The sequence below is a fragment of the Trematomus bernacchii genome, unplaced genomic scaffold, assembly GCF_902827165.1.
Source record: "Trematomus bernacchii unplaced genomic scaffold, fTreBer1.1, whole genome shotgun sequence".
NCBI lineage: Eukaryota > Metazoa > Chordata > Actinopteri > Perciformes > Nototheniidae > Trematomus > Trematomus bernacchii.
The window spans coordinates 2,444,254-2,458,599 of record NW_022987607.1 but is presented as its reverse complement, the minus strand read 5'-3'; the positions used below and the strand labels follow the sequence as shown (position 1 = coordinate 2,458,599).

The 14,346-nt window shown below is 40.8% G+C and overlaps 1 protein-coding gene across 1 annotated transcript in view; it reads left to right on the top strand.

Annotated features, from left to right (window-relative positions):
• kcng2 (potassium voltage-gated channel, subfamily G, member 2) overlaps positions 1-14,346 on the top strand; it is a 30,244-nt gene that overhangs the window by 285 nt on the left and 15,613 nt on the right. Inside the window, exon 2 of the mRNA XM_034131065.1 lies at positions 11,288-12,164. Coding sequence (XP_033986956.1) covers positions 11,373-12,164 — 792 coding nt within the window. The 5' untranslated portion in view covers positions 11,288-11,372. The remainder of the gene's footprint in view (positions 1-11,287; positions 12,165-14,346) is intronic.

Below are 14,346 nucleotides of genomic sequence, written 5' to 3'. Positions count from 1 at the left end.
GTTGTTTTTTTTTATCGCGTTACTGCTTGTTTTAGCCTGAATAAAGCCATGCATATTGTCTAATGCGTTAAGCCAGGACACATTGGAGTAATAATAACATTGAACACTAGCGTTTGTTATTATAGCAGATTGTATTCCCTATGTGACAAACTTATTCCCTGTAATATCCTATTAGTTTACTATAGAGGGTAGTACGGCGTTAATAGAGCCACACATATTGTCTAACACTTTAAGCCAGGACTAAGCAATAACATATTAAACATAACTCTTTATTATAATAGCAGCAGTGTAATTTCTCAGTTGATGTGACAAACTTATTACCTGTAATATTCCATTAGTGCACTATATAGAGGGTAGTAAAGGGGCTGCAGAGGCTAATGGTGCTCAATTAATGCTTTCCTCATACATTTATTTATTTATAATAATAATCCAATTATGTTCCGTAATGGACTCTGAGTTTCCTAATGGATCTCACCATGTTATTTTATTACACTGTTTCAATGGAGGTAGCCAACTGTACGTTTTTCCTATCATTTACACTGGATACGTTTCTGTATTTACTATAATACTGCTTGTTTTAGATTGAATAAAGCCACACATATTCAAGCCAGGATAAATTAGAGCCATTATATATTGTTTAATAATATAAGTAGTATATTTCCTCAGTGTTCCCCTATGTAACATACTTATATGAAACTTACATTTCCCTATAATGTCCCATTGGTTTACTTAGAGGGTAGTAAATGAGCTAATAACCATCAATCAATGCTTTGCATAATGGTTTTTTATTACTATATTAATCTCATAATGTTCCTGAAGGTACTTTTAGTTTCCTTGTGGTACATTGATGTATCTCTTCCTGTTATTTTATTACACTTTTTCGTAGTTTTCCAATGATTTATGGATGCCTCCTGTCTTTTACATGTACACTTTATCCTCTCTCTACTTACTAGTGATTGAGTAAAGGAGTTTTCCTTTAAGTAGATTAGAGGCTTTTAAAGCAACGATCGAGCCCCCCCCCCACCCTCCCCTGCTTTCCCTCTCTGTTATGGATTGTCCATATACAGTATACATGTCACCGCCCCGCCCCCGTTGTGCAGGGATCATTAACCTGTTCGTGTGTGCAGTATATTCTCTTAGGATGAACTAATTAGAAGGAATAAATATGGTGTTTTTTTACCTTGTTTTGTTAGCGTTTTTCTTATTCCTTATATCCTTAACTCACTCATTAGTCCTCCTGTAGCTAAAGGTGAGCTAATGAGAAACCTGCAGACTCTTGAGATGCATTTTTAGTCTTGGTGAAATATAGAAAAGAGGAGAGAGAAGGGAAAAGCTCCACATTGCAAATTGGACTCTAATATGACATATGACATTGCAATATACAAGTATAAGTCCACAGTACACGTGAAAAGACACAAGTTCAAAAGACAGAATCGTGTGCTACATCTCAAGTTGTGCCTTATTTATTTTCTGGAAATATATTACATTACATTACATGTCACTTGTTAGACGCTTTTATCCAAAGCGACTAACATACTCAATACTGTGGACAATCCCCACAGGAGCAATTTGGGGTGAAGTGTCTCAGGGACACAACGACATGCTGACTGCAGTGGGGTTTGAACCTGTGACCCCCTGATCCCAACACCAAGGCTCTATCCACACGCCTCCCTATATGGAAATTAGCCCACAATAAATAAGATTATTCACACATCTAAACATAATATTTCGTATAGCGTGTGATACAACATGTAGAAAATCAAAGAAGGGAGTTTCATAGAGATATTAGAAGATTCAACTTATTGTCATTACGTAGTACAGGTACTATGTAACGAAACGGTTTCTCTGCATTTGACCCATCCTAGTGTTAGGAGCAGTGCCATTATGTACGGCGCCCGGGGAGCAGTGTAGGGAATGGTGCCTTGCTCAGGGACACCTCGGTAGCACTTGGTCTTTCCAGGACTTGAACTGGTGACCTTCCAGTTGCCAAGCCAAGTCCATATGGACTTCGCCACCACCCTTATCGCTAAAGAGCGAAGGTAAAAGGTTAAAAAAAACTATGTTCAGTCTAAGAAATATACACAATAATCCACTATATCAGAATACAGATGCACTACTTCCAGTTAAATGAACATGTTACTGATTACAAACCATTCATCTTATATAATAAGCAGATATAACATAATATTATTCTTGTGTGGGCAAAGAAAGCTAATGACAGAGACACAAAGGAGATGTCACATGGTTCATTTGACTGTTCTTCTCTGCTGTGAATTATAAACTCTCGGTCCTAATAACTTCAACACATACTCCACTTTTAGGCTTCGAATAGCTCCCCTTTCCCTGCCAGTTATTTATTCAGCACATTATCTCCTCTCTGTCTCACACACTCTGTTAAATCCAGCTCTTTCAATCAGCTGTTTGTCGCTGAGTGGCAGGCTCTGAGAGCAGGTTTCAATTTCAATTAGAGATCAGCACGGAGCTTCTGAGCAGCGCTACTGAAGTGAAGTGAGAGAGAGTGGCTGTTCAAACTGAAGTCTTTAGCAGGGGAACAGGCAGAGAGAAAAGTAAGTGGGACAACTTTAAACTGAAACAAAGAGAAAGGCTGGAGTTGAAAGTGCAATAGGAAAAAAATACATACTAGGAACTTTGCACAACTTGTTTCAACAGTTTTGTCATAATCAGAAGACACATTCGAGTTTAGATGACTTTCTTTATAGACTTTATGTTGATTTGTATTAAAGTGGACACATTATATTTTCAGGTGTATATCAGTATTTAGTGTCTCTACTTTAAAGAGTCCTCTCCTGCTGATGTTCAGGTGTATATCAGTATGTAGTGTCTCTACTTTAAAGAGTTATCTCTTGCTGATGTTCAGGTGTATATCAGTATGTAGTGTCTCTACTTTAAAGAGTCCTCTCCTGCTGATGTTCAGGTGTATATCAGTATGTAGTGTCTCTACTTTAAAGAGTCCTCTCCTGCTGATGTTCAGGTGTATATCAGTATGTAGTGTCTCTACTTTAAAGAGTCCTCTCCTGCTGATGTTCAGGTGTATATCAGTATGTACTGTCTCTACTTTAAAGAGTCCTCTCCTGCTGATGTTCAGGTGTATATCAGTATGTAGTGTCTCTACTTTAATAAGTCCTCTCCTGCTGATGTTCAGGTGTATATCAGTATGTAGTGTCTCTACTTTAAAGAGTCCTCTCTCGCTGATGTTCAGGTGTATATCAGTATGTACTGTCTCTACTTTAAAGAGTCCTCTCCTGCTGATGTTCAGGTGTATATCAGTATGTACTGTCTCTACTTTAAAGAGTCCTCTCCTGCTGATGTTCAGGTGTATATCAGTATGTAGTGTCTCTACTTTAAAGAGTCCTCTCCTGCTGATGTTCAGGTGTATATCAGTATGTAGTGTCTCTACTTTAAAGAGTCCTCTCTCGCTGATGTTCAGGTGTATATCAGTATGTACTGTCTCTACTTTAAAGAGTCCTCTCCTGCTGATGTTCAGGTGTATATCAGTATGTAGTGTCTCTACTTTAAAGAGTCCTCTCTCGCTGATGTTCAGGTGTATATCAGTATGTACTGTCTCTACTTTAAAGAGTCCTCTCCTGCTGATGTTCAGGTGTATATCAGTATTTAGTGTCTCTACTTTAAAGAGTCCTCTCCTGCTGATGTTCAGGTGTATATCAGTATGTAGTGTCTCTACTTTAAAGAGTCTTCTCCTGCTGATGTTCAGGTGTATATCAGTATGTAGTGTCTCTACTTTAAAGAGTCCTCTCCTGCTGATGTTCAGGTGTATATCAGTATGTAGTGTCTCTACTTTAAAGAGTCCTCTCCTGCTGATGTTCAGGTGTATATCAGTATGTAGTGTCTCTACTTTAAAGAGTCCTCTCCTGCTGATGTTCAGGTGTATATCAGTATGTAGTGTCTCTACTTTAAAGAGTCCTCTCCTGCTGATTTTCAGGTGTATATCAGTATGTATTGTCTCTACTTTAAAGAGTCCTCTCCTGCTGATGTTCAGGTGTATATCAGTATGTAGTGTCTCTACTTTAAAGAGTCCTCTCCTGCTGATGTTCAGGTGTATATCAGTATCTAGTGTCTCTACTTTAAAGAGTCCTCTCCTGCTGATGTTCAGGTGTATATCAGTATGTAGTGTCTCTACATGTCTCCATGCTTTAATGTTCAAAAAGCTCTTTATTCTTCTCATACTGTGCTACCGCACCTCTTTTCACCCTCTGTCTGAAACCAGAGCCCAGTCTGCTCTGATTGGTTATCTGGCCGGCTCTGTTGTGATTGGTCAACCACTGAGAGATGTCCCGCCCCTTTGCCTATCTCCTATAATGTGATGGAGTACTAGCCAATAGGAGCACAAGTGTTCAATAGTGATGTCACTATGTTCCGGATCATTTTTCAGTTACGGAAACAGCCTTGGCAGAGATCTTGTGCGTGCGTGCGTGCGTGTGTGTGTGTGTGTGTGTGTGTGTGTGTGTGTGTGTGTGTGTGTGTGTGTGTGTGTGTGTGTGTGTGTGTGTGTGTGTGTGTGTGTGTGTGTGTGTGTGTGTGTGTGTGTGTGTGTGTGTGTGTGTGTGTGTGTGTGTGTGTGAAAGAACAACTGATAATAAAAGAGGTTACATTATGTATTTATTTCTCCAAGCCTTTACTTACTGCTAACAGAAAATGCTCCAGTGGAGCTCGCTGTAGTTTCTCCTCCCTGCGGAGCTGAACAGCCTCTCGACATGAAGAGAGAACGCCATTGACTTTCAGTTTAAGAAAACACTTTTCCTGTTATCATAGAAGCATTCCCAAGTTAGAGTAGTCTGTCTCCCATTAACTGAAACAATGTCCTGTAATACACAATATTTAAAATACATCTCTCTCAGTGTGACCACAGAGGACGCACTCTGCTGTGTGGAAAAGTTGAACGATAATGACTGATGTTTCTCTGGGAATATGAGGGAACAGTTGGGCCAAAATCTAATAAAAACCTATGTGTGTGTGTGTGTGTGTGTGTGTGTGTGTGTGTGTGTGTGTGTGTGTGTGTGTGTGTGTGTGTGTGTGTGTGTGTGTGTGTGTGTGTGTGTGTGTGTGTGTCACCAGAGTATTTTTGCAAAAGCAAATCTCCCAATAACTCAGAATCAAACAGCTCTGAACTCCACTAAATGGATAGTTCAAGTTCCTTTAAATATCTTTCAATAGGTAATTAAATGTCCTTTGTGTGTAGAAAGACTTGTTTACTTGGATCAACAGTTTATAATTCAAACTGTAGAAACCAGGCTGTTTTGTTATTTTTCCTTGTGGACATTGAGACTCTTTTTGTGACATAAAACCAACCAAATCCTGTCTTGCTGTGACTCTGAAACTAAAAGGAGCTCTCTGTCTCGGCCCTTCAGACTGCTGTGATCCTGTAATCATGAATGAAAACTCTTTCCAGGATAATAGCGGTTCAGGAGAGACATTTTGCGTCACTCTACATCATGAAATCATGTTCTCTCAGCTGATTGCTGTGCAGCTTCTGCAGGGAAGCAGCTTAATGTTCGTCATGTTTTAAATGAAGGAGCCGTTCAGGTGATGGTTCAGAGTCATTCAACACCTCTCTGTCACAAAATACACTTCTGCTTCAGGGCTTTTATGAAAATGAAGATGGAGGGGATATGGAAAGGCGGATGTTTGAGTGATGCATGAGTTGCAGATTTATGCAAAGAGGCATTTGAATTGTATTTGCTTGAACAACTAGTGGTGGAAAAACAGAGCAGAGTTTAAAAGTCCTCCACCTTTTAACACTCTGATGAAAGAAAATAGTTTCTTTAAAGAAGCTTGTGTGACCTCAAGCTTTTAAGGAGAGAAGCAGATTATGGAATGTTTTTACCTTTTATCACATCGATCAACATCTTAAACCCAAGCTAAGAGGCGTTCAGGGTCCCAAATCTATAGCAAAAACCTTTTCAAATCAAGATGAATTCAACTAATGAGGACAAGAGAGATTTAAAGTACACAAAATGAAAGCAGTTTTTCACTCAACAGGTCAATTGTGCACAAAGAAATGCTAAAACCGTTGCATGCTTAACAAATCAAATCAAATCAAATCAAGTTTTATTTATAAAGCACATTTAAAAGCGATTTTTGGTCGAGCCAAAGTGCTGTACATGTAATAAAAACACATTACTACAATCACAATAAAAGACAATAAATTACAACAGATATATATAAAAAAAAAAAAAACACAGGGAAAAGTCAGGAGTCGTGCTCCGCTCTAACTAGAAAGCCAGAGAGAAGAAGTGTGTTTTTAGTGTAGATTTAAAAACCCCTAGGGTCTGGGCCGACCTCACATGGAGGGGCAGAGTGTTCCAGAGCCTCGGGCCAGCTGCTGCGAAGGCTCGGTGCCCTCTGGTTTTGAGCCTGGTCTTGGGCACTACCAGCAGCAGCTGGTCAGCAGACCTTAAAGCTCTGGCTGGGGTGTAGCGCTGGAGGAGTTCAGCTATATAGGCCGGAGCCAGCCCAATTAGTGCTTTAAAAACAAATAAAAGGATTTTAAAATCAATTCTGAACCGAATTGGAAGCCAGTCGTTGTGTCTGAGGCCAGAATTGGGGTGATGTGGTCACGCTTTTTGTGGCCAGTCAGCAAACGTGCAGCTGCGTTTTGGACTAGCTGCAGCTAATTCGCTTTTTATGGAATAAATGTGTATACTTAGCTACTGTACACCACTGGCATGTATAAATAGAAATATGAAGTATTCCCATGATTCAATAAGCCTTGTTTGACACGTTGGCCTCTCTGTGAAGCTCGTCCTATAGAAATATATTCTCTCTGTGCTCCTTTAAACCCCATCCTGGGTTTAGTGTCATGCTCAATAAACCTCTGCTGTCAGAAGCATTTTGCTGAGTCGCTGTGGAGCTCTCTGACCCCCCTCCTTTCGAGAAAACAGCAAATGACTATAAAAGAGTAAACTCTGAGGATAGCTGCAGGGGTCTCACTCTTAATTTAATCTGACGATGCCCCCGCTTCATCATCTCTTGCCTCAGGTGCAGAAAATATATCATTAGATGGCCTGTTGCTATAAAACAGCCCTAGTTATGTTTATTTTGCATCCAGATGTTCCTGTATTTAATAAAACAAGAAGTGTTACGGCAGCGTGGCTTCAGAAGAGTGTAATTGGATCTAAAGAGAGGGTTTTTTTGTGAAGAGAGTCAACCCAAACAGACATTTTCACTATTTGATCAGCGAGTGATGAGTCAGCAAAAGCAACAGGGGGTCCGACTTGCTGTCAAGATTAAATAAAAACGTGTTATTAATGTGATAAAGTAACATATTTGTACTGTGAGGTTATTGGAACGTTTACATTTTGCAGCTGGTAAAGGTGGAGATAACAGGCAGGGAACGCAGGGATTTTAGCCTTTGCAGACCATTTACATGCACTAAAACATATATAGCACACTATAGGAAAGGGAGAAATCCATATAGCCTAATAGGGCCTCTTTAATGACTTTGTATGTCTCCAGGTATCCATTACAATACATCATAATTCATTCGTTGATTTATGTTTTGTATTAAAGGTGGGTTATGTAATTTATAAGCCACAGTTCATTTCACTCGCCAGTAAAATAATTGCATCCATGGGCTAGTGGTTTCTCCCTTTCTTCTTGAAAACAACACTTTTTTCATACATTTCCTATAATTGGCGTCATTTTACTGAGATTTTTTCACCAAGGTTTCAAGGTTCTTTATTTTGTCATACGAACATACTGTAGCTACAGTGTAGTAATGCCGATGAAAATCTTAGGTCACAGGCTTCTCCAACAGTGCAACACAATAACACAGATCAACAGAAAAATATTGTGCAAGTAAATAGTAAATACAAAACAAAGTGAAATAGTGAAATAAGAGTCTATATGCGAGTTATTGGAATATGATATATTAGAGAAATAGATAAATAATGACTAAGTAGCAGATGAATGTTATGGATGTTGTTTCAGCAGTTCAGTTGTTTAGCAGTCTTATTGCCTGTGGTATGAAACTGTCTCTGAATCTGGTGGTTTTAGTCAGGATGCTGCGGTACCGCCTGCCAGACGGCAGCAGACAGAACAGTTTGTGGCTGGGGTGATGGGGGTCTTTTATAATCCTGAGGGCTTTCTTCCTGAGGGCTTTCTTCCTGAGGCGCTGGGAGTAAAGGTCCTCCATGGATGGCAGCTCTGTCCTGGTGATGTTCTGTGCAGTTTTCACCACCCTCTGCAAAGCCTTACGATCGAGGTCGGTGCAGCTGCCGTACCAGGCCGTGATGCAGCCAGTCAGGATGCTCTCTATGGTGCACCTGTAGAAGGTCAGGATCCTCTCTATGGTGCACCTGTAGAAGGTCAGGATACTCTCTATGGTGCACCTGTAGAAGTTGCAGAGTATCCTGGAGTCCATGTTGAACCTCCTCAGCCTGCGGAGGAAGAAGAGCCGCTGTCGAGCTTTCTTGGTGATGGTGGTGGTGTGAAGAGTCCATGTCAGGTCCTCAGTGATGTGGACCCCGAGGAACCTGAAGCTGCTGACTCTCTCCACCGTAGTCCCATTGATGGCGATGGGGGCGTGTCCCTCTCTCTGCTGCTTCCTGTAATCCACAATCAGCTCCTTTGTTTTGCTGATGTTGAGATGGAGGTTGTTATCCTGGCACCAAGATGTCAGGTTTTCGACCTCCTCTCTGTATGCCGTCTCGTCGCCGTCTGTGATCTGGCCGATGACGGTCGTGTCATCAGCAAACTTCACGATGGTGTTGGAGCTGTGTGTGGCCACGCAGCCGTGTGTGAACAGGGAGTAGAGGAGAGGGCTGAGCACGCATCCTTGAGGGGCACCGGTGTTGAGGATCAGGGTGGAGGATGTGATGTTTCCCACCCTCACTGCCTGGGGTCTGCCCGTCAGGAAGTTCAGGATCCAGTCACAGAGGGTGCTGTTGAGCCCGAGGTCTCTGAGCTTGATGGCCAGCTTGGAGGGCACAATGGTATTGAATGCTGAACTGTAGTCAATGAACAGCATTCTCACATATGTGTTCGTCTAACAGCTACCGTACAGTTACGTCATACATCCCTTAAAAAATGTCAAACTCCTTTACAATCAACTTAACTACATCCTTAACCACATAAATAAGTAATGCATTGTTCTTAGAAAAGCCTCCCTATATTTAGCAGAGCCTACAGTTGTTGTCCTTTGATCCTTTCTCATGTGGACAGAAAAGCCTGTTTTGAATAATGCCTTCAGAAGCTGTGTGTTCATATGAAATGAAACATGAATAAACCATAACCACATACATTTAACACAGATGTTGTATGTAGCCGTTGATGCGTTGCTTTTAGACCACCTCTGCCTCATTGTGCTGTTCTTCACAGTTACTTACACAATGCCTGGTGGTGCATTGAATGGAAAAACAACATTATTGGTGTTTACGCATTTGGTTCAGGCTGACATAAAGTTGCTTTTGTTTGATCTTCCATTGCAATTAGAGTGCAGAGAAGATTTATACATACACTGTTTTTGTCTTGCGGGTCTTCTTCAACATTATTTATGTGTTCTTCTTTCAGTCAAACAAGAGATGTAGTTAAAAACAAGGATTGTACAGTTGACAAAATATGTTTTCCTTTGTGAGGACTACAATATATACCTGTGTTTCCTCTCTAAGTCTGATACTGTCCAATTTAGGTGGAATAAAAGTCACAGCACATCCCATGGACCGAATGTTTTATGATATAATAGAAAGATTTAAGCCTTGCATTCATAAAAGCATGTAAACACATTGAATACATGTATTTGCTGGCTATTCTTGATGTTCTGAGTTGCTGAATGGTCTCAAGTCTCCTCACATACCGTGTGAAGCAGGAAATATTTTCTTTAGAGACTAACATTGTTGTCTGACTGAAAGCGAATGCGTCATAGATTATACTGAAAGAGACCAAGTTAGTACAGTCTGTCCATGTCTGAAAAGAGAAGTGTTTATAGGTTTTGGTAGAAAGTGGTGGACCAAGATGAATCCACTAATTCTAGGCACTTATCTAATGAACATTGCTAATTGTGCAATACAGCTAATAAGCTACGATAGCTTCCTCAATTCTGGTTCGTCAAGATGGCTTTTCGTTTGGTCAAAAGTTGTACAAAACGTTAATGCAAATGTAATTGCATGAGCAAATGCACAAATCAACGCGATTCAACTAGAACTTAAATGCTTTGTGACCAGGTCCAAGAGATGGACTAGACACAATAATCATTCAAATGGATATAAGGTTTCTTCAGCCATTCAACGAGTACTTTGTCTGAGACATACTGACGCCTTTAAAACCTTCAAAGACTCACGTATATCAAGCTAAGGAGATAGATAGATAGATAGATGGATGGATAGATAGATAGATAGATAGATAGATAGATAGATAGATAGATAGATAGATAGATAGATAGATAGATAGATAGATAGATAGATAGATAGATAGATAGATAGATAGATAGATAGATAGATAGATAGATAGATAGATAGATAGATAGATGGATAGATGGATGGATGGATGGATGGATGGATGGATGGATGGATGGATGGATGGATGGATGGATGGATGGATGGATGGATGGATGGATGGATAGATAGATGGATAGATATAATTAAACCATGCAATCCTAAAAAGCCTGCATAGACACTGAGTAAATGTAATAATAATAATAATAATACATGTGATTTATATAGCGCTTCACAAGCAAGTAAAGAAGAAAAATAACAACAAAAGTAAAAAGTGCTAAACTAGGTGGAATAAGGGTGAAGGGTTAGTGGATTAGGAGTTGAAGGCAAGAGTGAAAAGGTGAGTTTTGAGGGATTGTTTGAATGAAGTGAGAGTGTTGACAGATCGGACGTGGCTGTAATGGTTGTCTTTATCAGGGTGAGCGAAGCAGGCAGGACCCAAATGCGGGAACAGATACAAGGTTTAACTGAAAATACCTTTATTTCAAGGCTACAAAATACACATACAGAGCAGAACTCTCTCCCCAGTGAACACATTCAATTTAGACAAGGAACTCACACCAACTGAAAGATGAACAGAACTTAAATACCAGCAAGAGTGATCACCAAGACAAGACACAGGTGGGGAGGGAGAAAAAACACAGGTGAACACAATCAGGCAATCAAACAGGAGGAAAATCAGGAGACAGGAAGTAAGAGCAGACATAACTAGGGGGGTGCACACCTTTCAGAATAAAACGGGAAAACAAAGACAGATCTTAATAATACAAAATAAAACACAGACAGATCGTGACAGTCTTTTCTTTTCTGTCCTACAGAGACGTGCTGTGTTGCTGAATGGGTGACAACATCTAGTCACCTCACCTGTGAACACCATCACATTGTGCAGGAGAAGTGGCCGTGATGTACCAGGAGGTGGCCTTCCTGGCAGGGAGCTCCGAGCACCAGTTCACCACCTTCCACTTCCAACCTGTGGAGAACAAGAAGGAGGTCCTGGCCAAAAAAGGTTTGTTCTACAAGCGAGCCAAGCTTCTTCTCCAGCCTCAGCCTCGACAACAAGATGGAGGAGAGATCGGCCTTTCTGACTGGGCGGCCATTATCAACGTCGGCGGGATCAAGTACCAAATCCCTTGGTCTACGTTGGACGAATTCCCTTTGACTCGATTGGGGAAGTTGCGAAGCTGCAGCAACGAGGATGAAATCATGGATTTGTGCGACGATTACGACAGCAGCCGAAACGAGTATTTCTTCGACCGAAGTCCGTCGGCTTTCCGCACAATCGTGTGTTTCTTAGCGGCGGGGAAACTGAGGCTACTGAGGGAAATGTGCGCCTTGTCGTTCCAGGAGGAGCTGCTCTATTGGGGGGTGGAGGAGAACAATCTAGACTGGTGCTGCCTTAGGAAACTGAGGCTCAGACAGGCGGAGTTCAAGGAGCAACAGAGACTGGAGGAGGAAGAGGAAGCAGAGCTAACGACGCCCCAATCCTGCCAGGAGAGTCCACAACCGCCTGAAATGGAGGCTCCAGAAGAGACTCGAGCGGGGGGATGCATGAGGAGATTAAGGGACATGGTGGAGAACCCACACTCTGGTTTACCCGGGAAGATCTTCGCCTGTTTGTCGGTTATATTTGTAGCCATCACCGCTGTGACGCTGTGTGTCAGCACCATGCCAGACCTCAGGGAGGAGGAGGAGAGGGTGAGTCTCTTTGCTTTTTACTTTCAGTCATAACTTATATATCCTTGCCCTTCTTTTTCACAGATTCAGGTATCCAAAAAGTCCAATCTCATATCTTGTTTGCCCATCTTCAGTTTCTGGAATAAAGTTTTGTCTTGTGTAACCATTAGCCAATCAGCAGCCAAGGTAACCCCCCCCCCCCCCCGCACACACCTTATCACCTGAATCTCCTCCTAGAGCACCATTGAGTTCTTTGTAACCAAATATCTCTCAGAGGGGCGTGGGGAGGGGCTCCTTATTTTCATCTAAAGTAACAGACAGAGAATCAGCACTTTGGAAACAGGGCTGAAACAGAGGGGATTATGGGATGCTGCAATGATCTGTTTGGTGTTTCAGCCAATCAGAGACTGGATATATCTGAGACCTGTGATATATTGATGAAAAACAGTATAATAGGGGACCTTTAACTTGGAGGGATCTAACTGTTCAAAAGCAATCGTCTTCAACATCATCTATCTACCATGGACAAAGATTAAAAAGTGGGGCATCCCAAAATGTCCTACAGTTTTTGAGTAAATGCACTTCACAGCATTCACCCTCTAAATATTATGTCTCCTGCAGAGTAAATAGATTGCTCTGTGTGGTGTATAACAAAAGCTTAAACCCTTGCATGCTCAACAGATCTTCCAGATGAACACAGCATTATACAACACACGTAAATTTAAGGAACCTTGCTCACAGGATTCGTTTTTTATTCCTAACAGCCTTAGGGATGAATGCAGAGGCTGCAGTGGGATTCAGATGATGTTGATGCAGCACACAGTCTTTTCTCCATTGTAAATCAAAGTGACAGAGACAGAGGCGAAGGCTCAGGGACACTGAGGCTTACTCTCCTTTCACTTGAATAGCAGATTAATGTGGATCTCCTCGCAATGTTTCTGCAGCACACATTGCTTCATAAAAATCTAACTCCCCCCAAATCCATGCAGTAATTGAAAGTGCCTACACAACATGAAGAAGCATCTTTTTTTGTTCTGGGATTCAGTTTTGTTTTTGCAAAATCCCACAGATATTCTCTCCGTGCAGTTGATTTTAATTGACCTGCTTTCGAAAATGAATATGAAATAAGATCAAGTGAATATGAAATAAACTCATTATGTTATATAACATAATGATTATGGAAATTGTAGCCATGAAGTCTTAATCCGTACAGTAAAATGCGTGTTTACCCAAAACCATATCGACACACCAGCTGACCAGAAAACAAATTAGGAGCTTTAAATGGAAATTAAATGGATTCATATTGTGTGTCGTCTCCATGCTGAAGCTTCATTTAAACAGATGTATTTTAACTGTAGACTCTACATGGCTGATTATAGAGGCGTGTATTTATTTATCCACAGATTTGGTGTTTAAACAAACATTTCACCATGAAAAACAGGATAGAAAATGTGTTACTCCTGAAGGGGAATTTCACAATTCAACATGAGCGAACTTGTCTCATTAAAAAAAAGTTTGAAAACAACTGCATTTAAAAACGATTATTCCCGATTACAGTCTCTGTTTTAAATACTAAACTAAACCTGTAAATTAAAGCAAAACAAAACAAAAATGCAACAAAACCACTTAGAAAAAATATCATGTTCTTTATCATGGTGTATCCTTTAAAGGGGCCCTATCATGGTCATATTTAGGTGTCATATCAGTATGTAGTGTCTCTACTTTAAAGAGTCCTCTCCTGCTGATGTTCAGGTGTATATCAGTATGTAGTGTCTCTACTTTAAAGAGTCCTCTCCTGCTGATGTTCAGGTGTATATCAGTATGTAGTGTCTCTACTTTAAAGAGTCCTCTCCTGCTGATGTTCAGGTGTATATCAGTATGTAGTGCCTCTACTTTAAAGAGTCCTCTCCTGCTGATGTTCAGGTGTATATCAGTATGTAGTGTCTCTACTTTAAAGAGTCCTCTCCTGCTGATTTTCAGGTGTATATCAGTATGTAGTGTCTCTACTTTAAAGAGTCCTCTCCTGCTGATGTTCAGGTGTATATCAGTATGTAGTGTCTCTACTTTAAAGAGTCCTCTCCTGCTGATGTTCAGGTGTATATCAGTATGTAGTGTCTCTACTTTAAGAGTCCTCTCCTGCTGATGTTCAGGTGTATATCAGTATGTAGTGTCTCTACTTTAAAGAGTCCTCTCCAGCTGATGT